This window comes from Culex quinquefasciatus, chromosome 1 (assembly GCF_015732765.1).
Source record: "Culex quinquefasciatus strain JHB chromosome 1, VPISU_Cqui_1.0_pri_paternal, whole genome shotgun sequence".
Taxonomy (NCBI): domain Eukaryota; kingdom Metazoa; phylum Arthropoda; class Insecta; order Diptera; family Culicidae; genus Culex; species Culex quinquefasciatus.
Window position 1 is genome coordinate 20,227,120 of NC_051861.1, and position 14,469 is coordinate 20,241,588.

General features: G+C 37.8%; 3 protein-coding genes across 3 annotated transcripts; all 3 read right to left on the reverse strand.

Moving 5' to 3' along the window:
• Positions 1–2,241: 2,241 nt before the first annotated feature.
• LOC6037473 (carbonic anhydrase 1) lies at positions 2,242–6,891 on the reverse strand. The gene is made up of 2 exons (XM_001847332.2): positions 6,346–6,891; positions 2,242–3,363 (listed from the first exon to the last, which is right to left on the reverse strand). Exons 1-2 carry the CDS (start codon positions 6,413–6,415, stop codon positions 2,393–2,395), a joined length of 1,041 nt encoding a protein of 346 aa, XP_001847384.2. The 5' UTR covers positions 6,416–6,891; the 3' UTR covers positions 2,242–2,392.
• Positions 6,892–11,310: 4,419 nt separating this feature from the next.
• On the reverse strand, positions 11,311–12,563 carry LOC6037474 (carbonic anhydrase 1). Its single transcript, XM_001847333.2, has 3 exons — positions 12,517–12,563; positions 12,199–12,459; positions 11,311–12,142 (listed from the first exon to the last, which is right to left on the reverse strand). Exons 1-3 carry the CDS (start codon positions 12,539–12,541, stop codon positions 11,553–11,555), a joined length of 876 nt encoding a protein of 291 aa, XP_001847385.2. The 5' UTR covers positions 12,542–12,563; the 3' UTR covers positions 11,311–11,552.
• A 702-nt stretch (positions 12,564–13,265) lies between these two features.
• Positions 13,266–14,049, reverse strand: LOC6037475 (carbonic anhydrase 7). The gene is made up of 2 exons (XM_001847334.2): positions 13,923–14,049; positions 13,266–13,870 (listed from the first exon to the last, which is right to left on the reverse strand). The coding sequence occupies exons 1-2, from the start codon at positions 14,047–14,049 to the stop codon at positions 13,266–13,268; spliced, it is 732 nt and encodes a 243-aa protein (XP_001847386.2).
• Between the last annotated feature and the right edge of the window lie 420 nt (positions 14,050–14,469).

Below are 14,469 nucleotides of genomic sequence, written 5' to 3' on the forward strand. Positions count from 1 at the left end.
TTTCAAGTTCAATGCCCAAACTTTCAATAACTTTTAACTTAAAGTCACGTAACGTGCTATAAGTCATACTACGGTGGATAACTATTGCAACTCCACCGCCATTTCGATTCATTCGGTTATTAGTTATAACTTTATAATCTGGATCACTTTTCAAATAAGTGCCAGTTTTTAAAAATGTTTCGGTTATAACAGCAACATGCACGTTATGAACTCGTAAAAAGTTGAAAAATTCATTTTCTTTCGCTTTTAAAGAGCGAGCATTAAAATTCATAATATTGATGGAATTACTTAGATCCATGATTAAACTTCAGGGTAAGAACAACATCATTCGCAAATTTTAATCCAATCTGGATAGCTTCCATCATGGATTGTTTGAATCAAACCAAACAGTGAGTTTTGCAAAAAAGTCATTTTGTCAAACGTAACATCGCCGAGATCAGAAGATCCCAAAGCGTTGCCAGCAGAAAAATTTTCAAATGAGATTTGAGGTACCTGCCCAATTTCAGAAAGATTGGTAGAGGATTTAAAATTCGTGGATGGACCCGAACCCGAAACGACGTTAGCATAAGAAATGCCATTGTTGTTACCTAACTTTTCCACGGTAGGGGTATTTCTAGCATTGTTCGAGTGAGACAGCACGAACGTTTGATTTAAAGATGCAGGTACAACCTGACTTTGAGAAAATTTCGGTTTGGATTTCGGCTGATGCTTAGCACGAGAATCCAAAACCTTTTTCTGATGGGGCAATCCCAGAAATTTGATTTGTGATTTCCACCACAATTTGCACATTTAAATTGGGTGACTTCTTTCACGGGACAATTGTCCTTGTCGTGAGAAGAATCCCCGCAAACCATGCATTTTGGAACCATGGCGCAATGATCAGTACCGTGACCGAATGCCTGGCAACGCCGGCACTGGGTCAGATTCTGGCCATTACCGCCATGTTTCTTAAAATGCTCCCACTTTACCCGTACATGGAACAAAAACTGTACTTTGTCCAAAAGTTTCAAATTGTTGATTTCATTTCTGTTGAAATGAATCAGATAAAATTGTGAAGTCAAACCAAAGCGAGAAATATTCCCGTTTGATTTTTTCTTCATTGGTATTACTTGGGATGGGGCAAAGCCAAGCAACACCTTAAGTTCGTTTTTGATCTCATCCACCGACAAGTCGTTGGAGAGACCTTTCAGGACCGCCTTGAATGGGCGAGCATTCTTGGTCTCATACGTGTAGAAATTGTGTTTGTGGTTTTTCAAATAACCAACAAAAGTTTGGTGATCTTGTAAAGATTCCGTCAACAAGCGACATTCTCCTCTTCGACCAAGCTGGAACGAAACTTTCAAATTGCAAGTTTCCTTGCAATTCTTCAGTTGCGTTCGAAAGCTGGCCAAATCGGAGACGGAAGTCACTACAATTGGCGGAGCCTTTACTCGTTTCTCGACGGCAGAAGGCTCAGTACGAGGAGAAGGTTCCTTGTCATCAGTTTCGGATAAAACACCGAAACTGTTTGTCAATGGAATTGGAGGATTGACCTCACATTCAGAATCAGAATCAGACCTCAGAAGAGGCTGTTTTCTTTTTCTGTTTCCGTTAGCCGGTTTAGCGTTCAAACGCTTCACCGACGTAACGACCAAATCTTCAGAAGATTTGCGTTTACCTTTGTTTTGACGCATTTTGCAAGCAAAGTTCTCTTAAAAAGATGGCTTCGTTTGTAAAATACAACAAAATTTCAGGTGTTTGGAATTTTGGAAAATAACTCAGGTAGTCTTTAAAAAGACTGTGAATTTTGTTTTGAAATAACTCTGAGCTTAGGTAGTAAAAAATACCGCAGCTCTAGTGTCCGTTCACCACGAAGGTTCGCAAGACACTGTGATTTTTGCAAGCTTCAAAAATCATTTTGTAGATCTGAACAAAACCTACAAATTGCTTTTAAAAGATTGCAACAATAATGCGTCGTTCCAGAGAAATCGACAAATTCTAAAAACGTAACACACCGCGTAAAAAGAGGTTTCACTGTATCTAGAAAGCGGAGCCCTTTATCAAAAAATCTGTGGAGTACTTTTCGATTGCAAATTCAATTTTACATAAAAAATTCGAAACATTCGAAAAGTTCCTGAGTTGTTTCACCAGCTATGCTCGTTGGCGTCACTCACATACTAATATGCTCAGAGCTTGGGTCGGTAAAGCGTTTTTTTTTTGTATTCTCTATATTGACTTTCGGAACATACAAATTCTAGCTTCTAAAGATTCTTTGGATTTATTTGCACGTAACATTATTCTTAATTAAATTTAGGAATCTCTTTTATAATACTGTTTCATAAACTTAAATACCTAATGGCACAAACTGCGCGAGGCTCTCTAAAACGATTATCGCCCATTGGACCTCAAAGCATCAATAGATGAAAACCCGCCGATAGTTTCTCGCCTGCGTTGGCCTCGCGTTCTGTACCCACCGACCGCCTCGACCTTCAAGATTACGCATCCGGACCAGTTCGCTTTTGGTCAGCGGAACCCGCTCGCTAGCCACGATCCACTGGACCGTTTCCGCACAAGGTGGCGTCGTAAAGCTGCCCTCGTACGCATAGTACGGCCACTGGACATTGCCCAGGACGTCCCCCAGTGGGAACAGCCCGTACGGGGACACTTCGTACACGCTGCCATCTTTGACGACTTTGGTCAGGAAGCGGGTCCAATTGTTGAGCGATTTGATCCGATCAGATTTGAGCACATCGTAGACAACGGCAATCACGGCGATTCCGTCCACCTGGCCGCGGGCTTCCTCGAAGGTTTCGTACAGACTGTTGAAAAACACAAAGTGCGCCTCGGCGGCGTAACGTTTCCCCTCGAAGGTATGTTCCGAGCCCAGATGGTAGTGAAACTGCTGAAACAGATAGTCCGTCTTGAGGGGGCCTCCCGATAGCCGTGGTCGTTCCGAGGCCCGATACTCGGGGAAGAACGCCGCTGAACCTCCCTCGTTTTCGACGTCCATCTGCCAGGGTCGATTCGACAGACCGTCCAGGCGAAGGGGTCTTTTCTGGCGAACCACCAGGGTCCGATTGGTGACCAGGTCGATTGGGCTCTGGTACAGACCGTTGCAGTTGGAATTCAGAGCACCCCAGTTGGATGGACCGAAGGCGTCCTCGTCGCGGTAGGAAAAGGAAACGGCTTCGGGACCGAATGAACTCGGATTGATTTCATTTGTGGACGCCAGTTTTGCGGATTCAATAATTTTGGCGTTTTTCGTAGACTCTGGTGACCGAACGGTAACGGTTTGGTAATAGTTGTACTGCTGTTGATGCGTTTTGTCCGCAAAATGAAAGTATCCGTTCGAGTTGTAAAAGGTTCCGAATGTCCGGGGATACGCTGAAAAGGTGAGATAATAGGGTTTACTTTAAATTAGGCTGGTACAAATTTTATTTAAAGTTTTTGTCTCCTTCCTCCCCTACTCCCCCTTTAAATTTGGTCCGAAAAATCATGGAGCAAAAAACTTCAAAATTTCAATGAAAATTTAAGTGCAATCAACTGAAATCAATTTAAAATGCATTCTCCTGCGTTTTGATTCATTTTTAAACATCATTTTAATCTCTTATTTTTTTTTAAATTTTTGTGTTTATTTTCGCTAAAAGTTTTTTTTGCTATTTATTTTGTTTTCGTTATCTATTTTCGTAATCTTACTTTTTAGTGTAAAAAACCTTTTTCTATGCAAACCATGGCTTGTTATTCCAATATTTATATTTTTTTGGATGTTTTTTCGTCTTCTAAAAAGTTGATGGGCTTGCCTATCCAAGCAACTTTGTCGAAGACACCAAAATTTTATCTCGCAATCTACGCCTTCTACGACCAATTTTAGAGAAATCATCTGAGCAAACCTTCAAAAATCAGTTTGTTGAACGTAGCAATTTGGGACGTAATTTTTAGGGAAAAGTGCTGTTGGGAGCACTTTTAGAGCTTTGAAAAACGACCTTTTTTTATTTTTTTTTTCATAAGGCTGGTACAAATATTTTTAAAAAATTTTGTCACCCCCCCACCCCCCGCCCCCTTCAAAATTGGCCCGAAAAATCAGGGGGCAAACAAATATTTTTACAATAAACTTCAAAATTTCAATGAAAATTCAAGTGCAACCAACTGAAATCAAATTAAAATACATTCTCCTGCGTTTAAAATCATTTTTAGCATGTTTGGGTTTATTTAAAAATCTTAAGGTTTTTTGAAAATTTTCGATGCAAAATCTTTTTTTTTCGATACAATTTTTGTTCTTGTCAGATCTTAGATTTTTTTAAACTAATGATTGCCAAAACAACTGAACTAGTGTAAAATGCATTTTTAAACACTTTTTTCATTTAAATGTGAAGACTTTAGCTTGTTATTTAAATTTTTATATTTTTTTTTTATTTTTTTGCCTCCACCCCCTTGACCGCGGCCAGGGCCGAGGGACAAAAACTTTTTTAAATATTTGCATCTGCCTAATACAGTGTTTCTCAACCTTTTGCGATCCATTCCCCCTTGACTGATTTGCAAGAACTTCATTCCCCCTTATTTTTAATTTACTGGTATCAATGCACAAACATAATTATTTTTTTAGGTTTGCAAAAAGATTACAGTTTTCATAACAAAAAAAAACTATAGAAGATATTTGAAAACGTTTTATTTTAATTAAAAAAATGAAAATTCTGAGCTTCTTTTCGTTTAAATTACAATAAAAAATACAATTATAAAATATGTACAAATATTAAACAAAATTAATAATTATCTGTGGCAAAAGACAGATTACTCCTAAAAATGTAAAGAATTCAAACAAACTTAAATAATATTTGAAAAACTTTTTGTCAACTGCCAATTATTTAATAAAACATTTTTGTTAAAAAGTGTACAAAAGTCTCACAGAAACCAGCAAATCTGTCCCAAAAAAAAATCTGCTTGAGTCCAAAAAATACAAATACCTCAGAAATATTTAAAAAAAAATCATTTTATTGTTTCAAGAAATGTTAAAATTCACAGAAATTGAAACTTTAATAACTATTTTTTGGGAAAAAACAAATGTTGTTATTACTAATCAAAGAAACTGAAAGTTGCAAAGAATGATTCAAATAATGATTCAAGACATTGAATTTCTATTGAACCCTCATTCCCCCCTAGAATGGCCAAATTCCCCCCCAGGGGGGAATTCCTCACCGGTTGAGAAACACTGGCCTAATAACATTTTTATTTTCTGAAGTCAATTTGAACTTAAGGATCAAAAGTTATAGCCATTTTAAGGTAAAAAAAGATGCAAATTTAAAACTCAAATATCTCAAAAAGGCGCAGACCAAATTTGAAGAGATCTAGCACTATAAACGCTGAAAAAATCCCAGGGGTATTTTTCTTCATTTGAAAATGTCTATTTTTCAAGGGAAAATAGTATGGGACCACCCTAACGAAATTAAAAAAAACTGTCCAACTACATTTTTTCCATGTAATTTTGCCCGCTGAATGCAAATCTGCCCTCAGAATTGAACCAAAGTGTCAATAAATCGATTTTTGGTCATATTTAGGGGTTTATGATATTTTTTTTTCCCAGGAAATATAAAAATATTATCAGACATACGCGACCTTCAAACAAACTTTTCAAATATCTGGCTATTTTTTTTTTAAACTTGAAACTATTTTTCTCAAAAGCTTATCTAACCACCTTTTATTTGCGTCCAAGAGAGCTATAATCAGTTGAAATGGCGCAGAGTTATGATTTTTTTTTTAATGTGGTTTTTGCGGAATCGACGAAAATTGCCATTTTGGACCACCCTAACACGGAGTGGTTACCCTAGCGGCCAAACAAAAAATACTTTTACCCTCACTCTAGTTTTGAGCCTGATCGGATTCCATGCTGTTTTCATGTTGAATTGCTGAATAAATCGAAAAAAGTAGAATTTTAGAAGGTTGAAAATTTGGTTCGTTTAATTACTTCTTTTTTGAGTAAAAGTACCTAAATTTTACTTTAAAAAATTGTAAAATTGTGCACTTGATGAACATTTATCGAAAATTGATGAATATTCACCAATTCCTGATGTAAAATTAATCATTTCTTTACCCTTAATCTGTCACCATTTCCTGATGAATATTACCATCATTTTTTTCTGTGTATGCAGTTGTATCCTTTTGAGCGCAAGATTCTAAAGACAAAAAAAAAACGCTTCGAAAATAAATAGAGACAACATATTTTTAAACGAAAAAAAATTACGTCAACCGCAAAAACGAATAAATTTGACCTGATTTTGAGTATATCTTGCCATCGATAATTTTGATTCAATAAATCATTATTGAATTTAAACATTAAACCACAATCTATAAAGAAAATCTCTTTAAACTTACGTCCACAAAACACCGTCCTCGATACAACAGCTACCAGCACCGTCCAGGGAACCAGTATGGACCAACCCATTGTTACCGATGACCACGAAATTGATTCGCATAAAACACAACGTCTCAAATCCACAAGGCTAAACACTTTCTTCACCCTCAGCAAACTTCACAGCTCAAAACTGATCAAACCACCGTTTCGCACTGATTTAACCACACTAAGCCACGTTTGTCTCTGTACACAGTTCCGTCCAAGCAGCGCTGACAGACGACAATTAATTTCTCCTTTATCGCTTTAGTTGGCTTAAACCTGATAAGTCACCAACGCGACCCGACCGGCAGCTAAACCATTTCTTTCACACGCCCAGGTGCCGACGGTGTCGTGGGTTTCACCCCCTTAATAGCGGAACCACATGTAGATTAGTACGCGCGCGCGCGAACTTGATCTTGAACAGCAGCTGTTGCTGTTGCTAGTACTTGCTGCTTGCCGGACACGCCCAAGCCTGCTATGTTGAGACCTTCTGGGTTCAGCTACTGCTGTGTGTTGACACCGGCACGATTCGGTGACCACTGAGCAGGCCGCGGCCGGTCGGGACCGCTTTTAAACGCGCGCGTGGTGGTCGCCGGCCCCAGAACTTGGGGTGGCACTACACAAACCGTTGTTCTTTTCTATGGGGGTCCTCGAGGAAACCCGGATGTTTTGTGAGCTTGGCTTTACTAGATCGGGTTCTAGCTAAGCTGATATGATTGAACGCGTGGCGGCGGGAATAGGTTGGGTCCGGTCCAGGGACTCAAATATGGGCGGAACTGGAGCTGCAGGGAACATAGTTGGCTTTGCTGATATCTAGCAAGCAGTAGAATTTTCTAATATTGTTGTTTCTAGCAGAATTTTAATTGTAGGGCATGCTCAATGGCAGCAATTTTCATGATTGTTAATTTGATGTCAAGACTTCATTCACAGAAAAAAAAGTTGAATTTTGGAATGTTGAAAATTTGGTAGGTTGAATATTACCTCTTCTTTTGAGTAAAATTACATAAAAAATGTGTAAAAATGTGAACCTGATGAATATTCATCAAAAACTGATGAAAATTCATCATTTTCTGGGGTAAAATTAATCATTTTTTTGGACACAAAATCTGTCACCATTTCCTGATGAATATTACCATAATTTTTTTTTCTTTTTTTTAACTGCAATCGAGACGCATTATTGTTGCATTCTTCTCTGCCATAATGTTTATACAAAAAATCATTTTAATTATTTATGTTCTAACGAGGGGGAGAGGGTTTTGTTTATTTCGCCCTCTTTGCCTTAAAAATGGTACCGTAAAACGAAGGGACTTTGATAGCTGGGGTGACTTTCATAGGTTTTCAAAACGAAGAGTGCAATTAAAATACGTGAGCAGTTCTCTACGAAATCGATCTTTTTTTTTAATTTTAATTTTTGTATTTTTTAATCCGGCTGAAACTTTTTTGGTGCCTTCGGTATACCCAAAGAAGCCATTTTGCATCATTAGTTTGTCCATATAATTTTCCATACAAATTTGGCAGCTGTCCATACAAAAATGATGTATGAAAATTCAAAAATCTGTATCTTTTGAAGGAATTTTTTGATCGATTTGGTGTCTTCGGCAAAGTTGTAAATATGAATAAGGACTACACTGAAAAAAATTATACACGGTAAAATTTTTTTTTGTGATTTTTAATTTAACTTTTTGTCACTAAAACTTGATTTGCAAAAAACACTATTTTTAATTCTTGATATGTTTTAGGGGACATAAAATGCCAACATTTCAGAAATTTCCAGGTTGTCAAAAAATCTTTGACCGAGTTATGCATTTTCGAATCAACACTATTTTTTTCGAAAAATCAAAATACTGGTCGCAAAAATTTTTCAACTTCATTTTTCGATGTAAAATCGAATTTGCAATCAAAAAGTACTTTTGTGAAATTTTCATAAAGTGCACCGTTTTCAAGATATAGTCATATTTTGGATTTTTTTTTTTTAAATAGTCGCAGTTTTCTATTTTTTTAAATTAGGGCACATGTTTGCCCTCTTTTGGAAAAATATTTTTGAAAAGCTGAGAAAATTCTCTATATTTTGCTTTTTTGAACTTTGTTGATACGACCTTTAGTTGCTGAGATATTGCCATGCAAAGGTTTAAAAAGCAGGAAAATTTATGTTTTCTAGGTCTCACCCAAACAACCCACCATTTTATAACGTCGATATCTCAGCAACTAATGGTCCGATTTTCAATGTTAAAATATGAAACATTCGTGAAATTTTCCGATCTTATTTTCGTTTTTTTTTCAAATAATTACTATCATTTCAAAAGGGCGTAATACTGAATGTTTTTCTCTTTAGAAATGTTAGTCTTGATTTGAAAATTTTGAAAATATTGTTTTCGAAAAGATCGGAAAACTTCACGAATGTTTCATATTTTAACATTGTAAATCGGACCATTAGTTGCTGAGATATCGACATTAGAAAATGATGGGTTGTTTAGGTGAGACTTAGAAAACATCTATTTTCCTGTTTTTAAACGTTTGCATGGGAATATCTCAGCAACTAAAGGTCGTATCAACAAAGTTCAAAAAAGAAAAATATGGAGAATTTTCTCAGCTTTTCAAAAATATTCTTTTCAAAAGCGGGCAGACATGTGCAATAACTAAAAAAATTAAAAACTGCGACCATTTTCGAAAAAGTTACATTCAAAAAAAATCAAAAAAAAAAGTTACCTTATAATGGCTATAACTTGAAAACAGTGCACTGTATCAAAATTTCACTAGAGTACTTTTCGATTTCAAATATGACTTTACATCGAAAAATGAAGTTTATAAGGTTTTGTGACCAATATTTAGATTTTTAGATAAAAATCTGTATTGATTCCAAAATTCATAACTCGGTTAAATATTTTTTGCACAACCAGCATATTTATGAAAAGTTGGCATTCGATGTCCCCTAAAACATATCAAAACATGATAAAAAAAAAATAAATAAATAAAAAGATTTTTGCAAATCGAGTTTCATTGACAAAAGCTAAATAAAAAATCACCAAAAAAATTTTTACCTTGTGTCATTTTTTTCAGTGTAGTCCTTATCCATACCTACAATTTTTCCAAAGACACCAAATCGATCAAAAAATTCCTTCAAAAGACATAGATTTTTGAATTTTCATGCATCATTTTTGTATGGACAGCTGCCAAATTTGTATGGAAAATTATATCGACAAACTAATGATGCAAAATGGCTTCTTTGGGCATACCGAAGGGACCAAAAAAGTGGCAGTCGGATTAAAAAATACAAAAAAAATCGAATGACCGAAATCTCAGAGAATTGTTCACGTACGGAATGGCTAAGAATCATACTGACCGTGGTAGAGAAGTGTTCAAAATAACTCAAGGAGAACTTTTTTATAAAATTTTGAAAAGTTTTAAAAGTTAGTTAATAGTTAAGATAATTTTGATGAATGTCTTTATTTTAAACTTCTCAAAGTATCATGATTTTCTCAATGAACATGATTTTGAATCGGAAAACGGAATGCATTTTCGAATTCTTTAGACAATTTTCCACTAAGAGAATGTAAAATAAGTTTGTAAATAATGAATAATATTAATAATATGAAACACAATTGAAGAAAATCTCCAAATTTATTAGCAATTTCAATATAACAAATAAAATGTGAAAACATGTGATTCGTGCTTCGAATATAGTATAAAATGCAATATAAATCAATAATGTTATAAACAAAACTAGTGTTAACAAATTTCAGGCAAAATTCCGACTTTTAAACAATTTTACCTAAAATTGATATGTATTTTGTTAAAAACTTAGTTAACTGTATATAAACATTGATTTTTTTTTTATTATATCAGCTACTATATGAGCTACTGATACTGATGGTCAGGGCTTGCGAAATTTCGACTTTGTTTGTGATAGCTGACAGAGCACTCCAATCGTCTTCACCACGACAACCTGATTTTTACATTCTGCTATCGTTCGTTTCATACACAAAGGAATGAGTGCTACGCAAAGTCACTCACACAATCATTGACTTCCCTCCAGAAGAAAAATCGCCTAGAGAGCGGTCGTTTGACATTCTACCGAGATTCCGATCATCTCTCCAATGATAGCAATCATATGATTTCTGTCACCACGCAGCAGACACTAGGAAGAGAGACAAAAACGAGATAAAGAGAAAGAGCACGTTGTCTCGTTCGGGCGGCTGCTTGAGTGGTGCTCATTTTTCGTTCGTTTCGTCTTCGTGTTTACGTTCACCGACCGCCGCCAAGCAATGACGGTCATGATAGGCGTTGTGTGTCAGCGATCAAATATCGTTTTGGGAAATGATCGCTGACAGAAAGTTCTATCGAATATCGAGCAGTCCCATTCAGTGATAGATTGGTGATGGTACATTAAACTTACAAATGAAGTTTGAACATCTTAAATATGATTTTAACAAGAAAAACTATGACTATCAAAGTCACCCCGGAATTTAAACTAAGAATTTTTAACGTAATTATTTTTCTAAACACTACTGAAAAATCTTTTTTTACAAAATAGTGCATGAACTTTTTGTGGCCTAATCCAGTACATGTTTTAAAAATAATAATCTTGAGAAAACCCTTACCTGTTTAAAATTATTCCAAAAAGAAATATAAATCCTATCAAAGTCACCCCGGTTTACGGTAATTCATTTTATTGCTATGATTTAAGTTATGTTCGCTGATCATCTGAGAACCGATTCCATCAAATAAAACATGAAAAAATGAACAATTGTTATTTTGACGATCGAAAATGTGAAAATTGAGCCTGAATTGGTTGGGATTTATCCAAGTCAAACAAAAGGGCATAAATAATTTTCTTTTTCAGGATTTTTTTTATTTATCATCGTCAACACATCATTTAAGATTTTGTGTGGTGTTTGTGGTATTCGGGCAGTATTCGTTAAGTAAAGCACTCGTCCGGATTTTTTCTAGCTGGGTGCTGAAATAATTGGGCTGGTAGTCTACCATATTTGGGTATAGCCATGTTTAGAAGATGGACTCTTCAATAATTATAAATCCTAAATTAAAGGGCATAAAACATTGGAAAAGTTATCTCTGGAAGCCACGCCTTTTGTCGATCTGTCTATTTAGTAGCCCTGTTACTGACAAACTCAGATTTTAGGCGTTCAAGATTGTATGATTTTAGGTGTTGAAAATGTAACAAAACCTCAAACTACACAGTTCCACGATACAGCAAAACGCGTCGCCCGTTGAGATCTCGCAGCGGTCGGTGATTGTTCACGAGGGGCTGGCCATACGACTGCAACAGCGCCCGAAATGTGGCCAATTGATCTTCCCGCACTGGAAGTCGTTTTCGCATCACCATCCACGTGACGGTTTCGTAGCACGGTGGATTCGTTAGACTCCCTTTGTACGAGAAATAGTGCGTCCTGGTGCTTCCAATCAGGGCATCCACGTTGAACGCTGTTGGGTTCGGCAGCTTGTAGGTTGTTCCGGCCAGCCGAACGTTGGCCATCGGTGTCAACCATGGGTAGGTTACGTTTGACCGTTCATCTATCTGGAAGAGCACTCCGATAACGGCCAACCCATTTGGCGAGGGCATGGCCTTTTCGATTGTGCCGTAGATCTTGTTGAAGAACACCAGATGCATTTCCAGCGGAAATCGCTGACCGTTGACTTCATGCTCGGCCCCTTTATCTGAGGTGGAACCCCAGTGGAAGTGTATGTGATTGAACTGGAACTCACCATCCAGGGCAGCTCCACGTGCGATGATTGGCCTCAGGAACTCGAATTCGTACATCACTTAAAGAATTATATTTACTTAATGAGTTTAAAAATAATATGACAAATCAACTAACCTGTCTTCCCAGTGTTTTGCACGGTTACTTTCTTAGGATTTTGCCGAGACCCCGACAGAAACAGTGGCGGAACGTTGGCAACCGGCATCGAGGACTTCGTGTACAACGCGATAGGACTCTGCAGTTTGCCGTTACAAAACGGACTGATGTCACCCCATTCTTGAATGCTCTCGCCATAAGCGTAATCATAAACGGCAGCTGGGAGAGATGGTGGAAGCTGAGGAGAGATATCTTTGCCCTTGATCGTTGGGGTTTCGAAAACTTGAAAAAAACAATTACAATTGGAAAACATACCAAGATAACAAAATAAAAACTTACGATCATTTATAAGACTAGTTGCCATCTCTAGCAGAATTACCAACGAAATCATCATCCTGCCACATAAGCTAAAACTATACTGCATACGGGAAGCTGGTTTCTAGTTTCCGAGATATTCAATTTCGTGTAAACGCTTCAAAGGGGCATAGCCGTTTCATTTGAACTCTGGCCGGCAGGGCAATTTGTTTTAAAGTATTACAATTGCTATAGTGCTAAACAATTTAGCAGTACAACGATTGTTGAAAATACATAGAATAAAAAGACTAATCACCAGTTGTCAACCCCTATTAGACAGTTCAATGAGCATTGATTGATGTACCGTTAATTGGAGCCAGGTAAAATGCGTTGAACTCTAAACTTGAACACAGTATTGAATTAGGTATTGTCCGTTTCACTCGAAGGTACACGCCGCGCGGCATTTCAGAATGTGCCGCAGACACTGTTACCAGCGACTTTCTGCACTTTTGGTGTAATAAAAAACATTCCCGGCAACAATGCCATGCAATTCGAAGAAGAAGATCAACAAAAACAAAACGCACAGTATGGGATTTGACAGCGCGCATTTGCCGAAAGTGCGGCGCGTCGTCCTTTTCGGGAATACGCGCAATAGGACCTTTTACGAAGAAAATACCAGTAGGTGTCATACTTCCGACTTTAAGATCCCATCAAGATGCGTTTTTCAAATTAATAATAATAATAATGTATTTCCAAATATCTGAGCAACATGAATCCAAGACTTAAACAGTATTTTATGGCATGATCCGATCAAATCCAGTATCCGAGTACAGCAGAATGGTTCTCCCGTTGATGGGCTGCAACTCCCGGTAGTTGTCAACCAACGGATTACCATCTTCGTCCTTCAGCGAACGGAACGCACTCATCTGGTTCTCGGACACCTGCAGTGGTTTCTTCATCACCAGCCAAGTAACCGATTCATAGTACGGCGGTGTAGTCAAACTTCCATGGTAGCTAAAGTACGGCTTTCTTCGCGCTCCGATCAACCCCTTAATGTTGAACGCCGTTGGGTCCGGCAAGGTGTAGCTGGTCCCAGCGGTCTGCACCTCGTACAAAGCTGGAATCCAGCGATAATCCGGTTCGGCGGTACTGTTTTGGAAGAAAACACCCAAAACGGCTAAACCGTTGCACTGAGTCTTGGCGTTGTCAAACGATCCGTAGATCTGGTTGTAAAACACCAAGTGCATCTCCATGGTGTGCCGTTTACCGTCTACCACGTGCTCCGCTCCTCGATCCGACTCTGCTCCCCAGTGGAAATGCAAACTCGAGAACTGATAGTTACCCTGCAGGGGACCTCCCCGTGCAACAACCGGTTCCGGAAAATTGAAGCTGTAGACGGCTAAAAGAGACGATCATCAAAAGTGGCGGAACAGACTGCAATGCAATCCTACCTGTGTGACCATCGTTCGTCACATTAACCTGGGTCGGATCCTGCTGGTATCCGCTAAACTCCAGCTGACCATTGTTCTCAATACCCGGACGTGCTGTCAACGACGTCAGCTCGATCGGACTCTGCATGCCCCCGGTGGAATTATTGGTGGAGGCATTTCTCGACTGTGTGAAACCGTTCCAGAATGGAAGTTGAGCTGCAATAAGCTTGAATATTATTATCAAACACTGCCATACTTAACGGTCAAAATCGCCATAAAAGGCGTCTGCCATTAAACAATAACTCACGTGGTTCGCAACCAGCAAAACCCAACCAGAAAGCCAAAACTATTGCCAACACGTGTTGCATTGTACTAACTGTTAAAGTGCAATAATTTTCCAAACGCACTCTGCAGTTTTTAAATACACTTTTTCATGCTTCCCAAAAGGTACTAAAAGTGCAACATTATTGTTACTGAAGCCGCTGCATAAATTGCACATTAGGCTATCAGTTCCCAAGAAGACGATTATTTTCAATTAATATTTCCCTCGGGCACTTTCTTTTGTGGG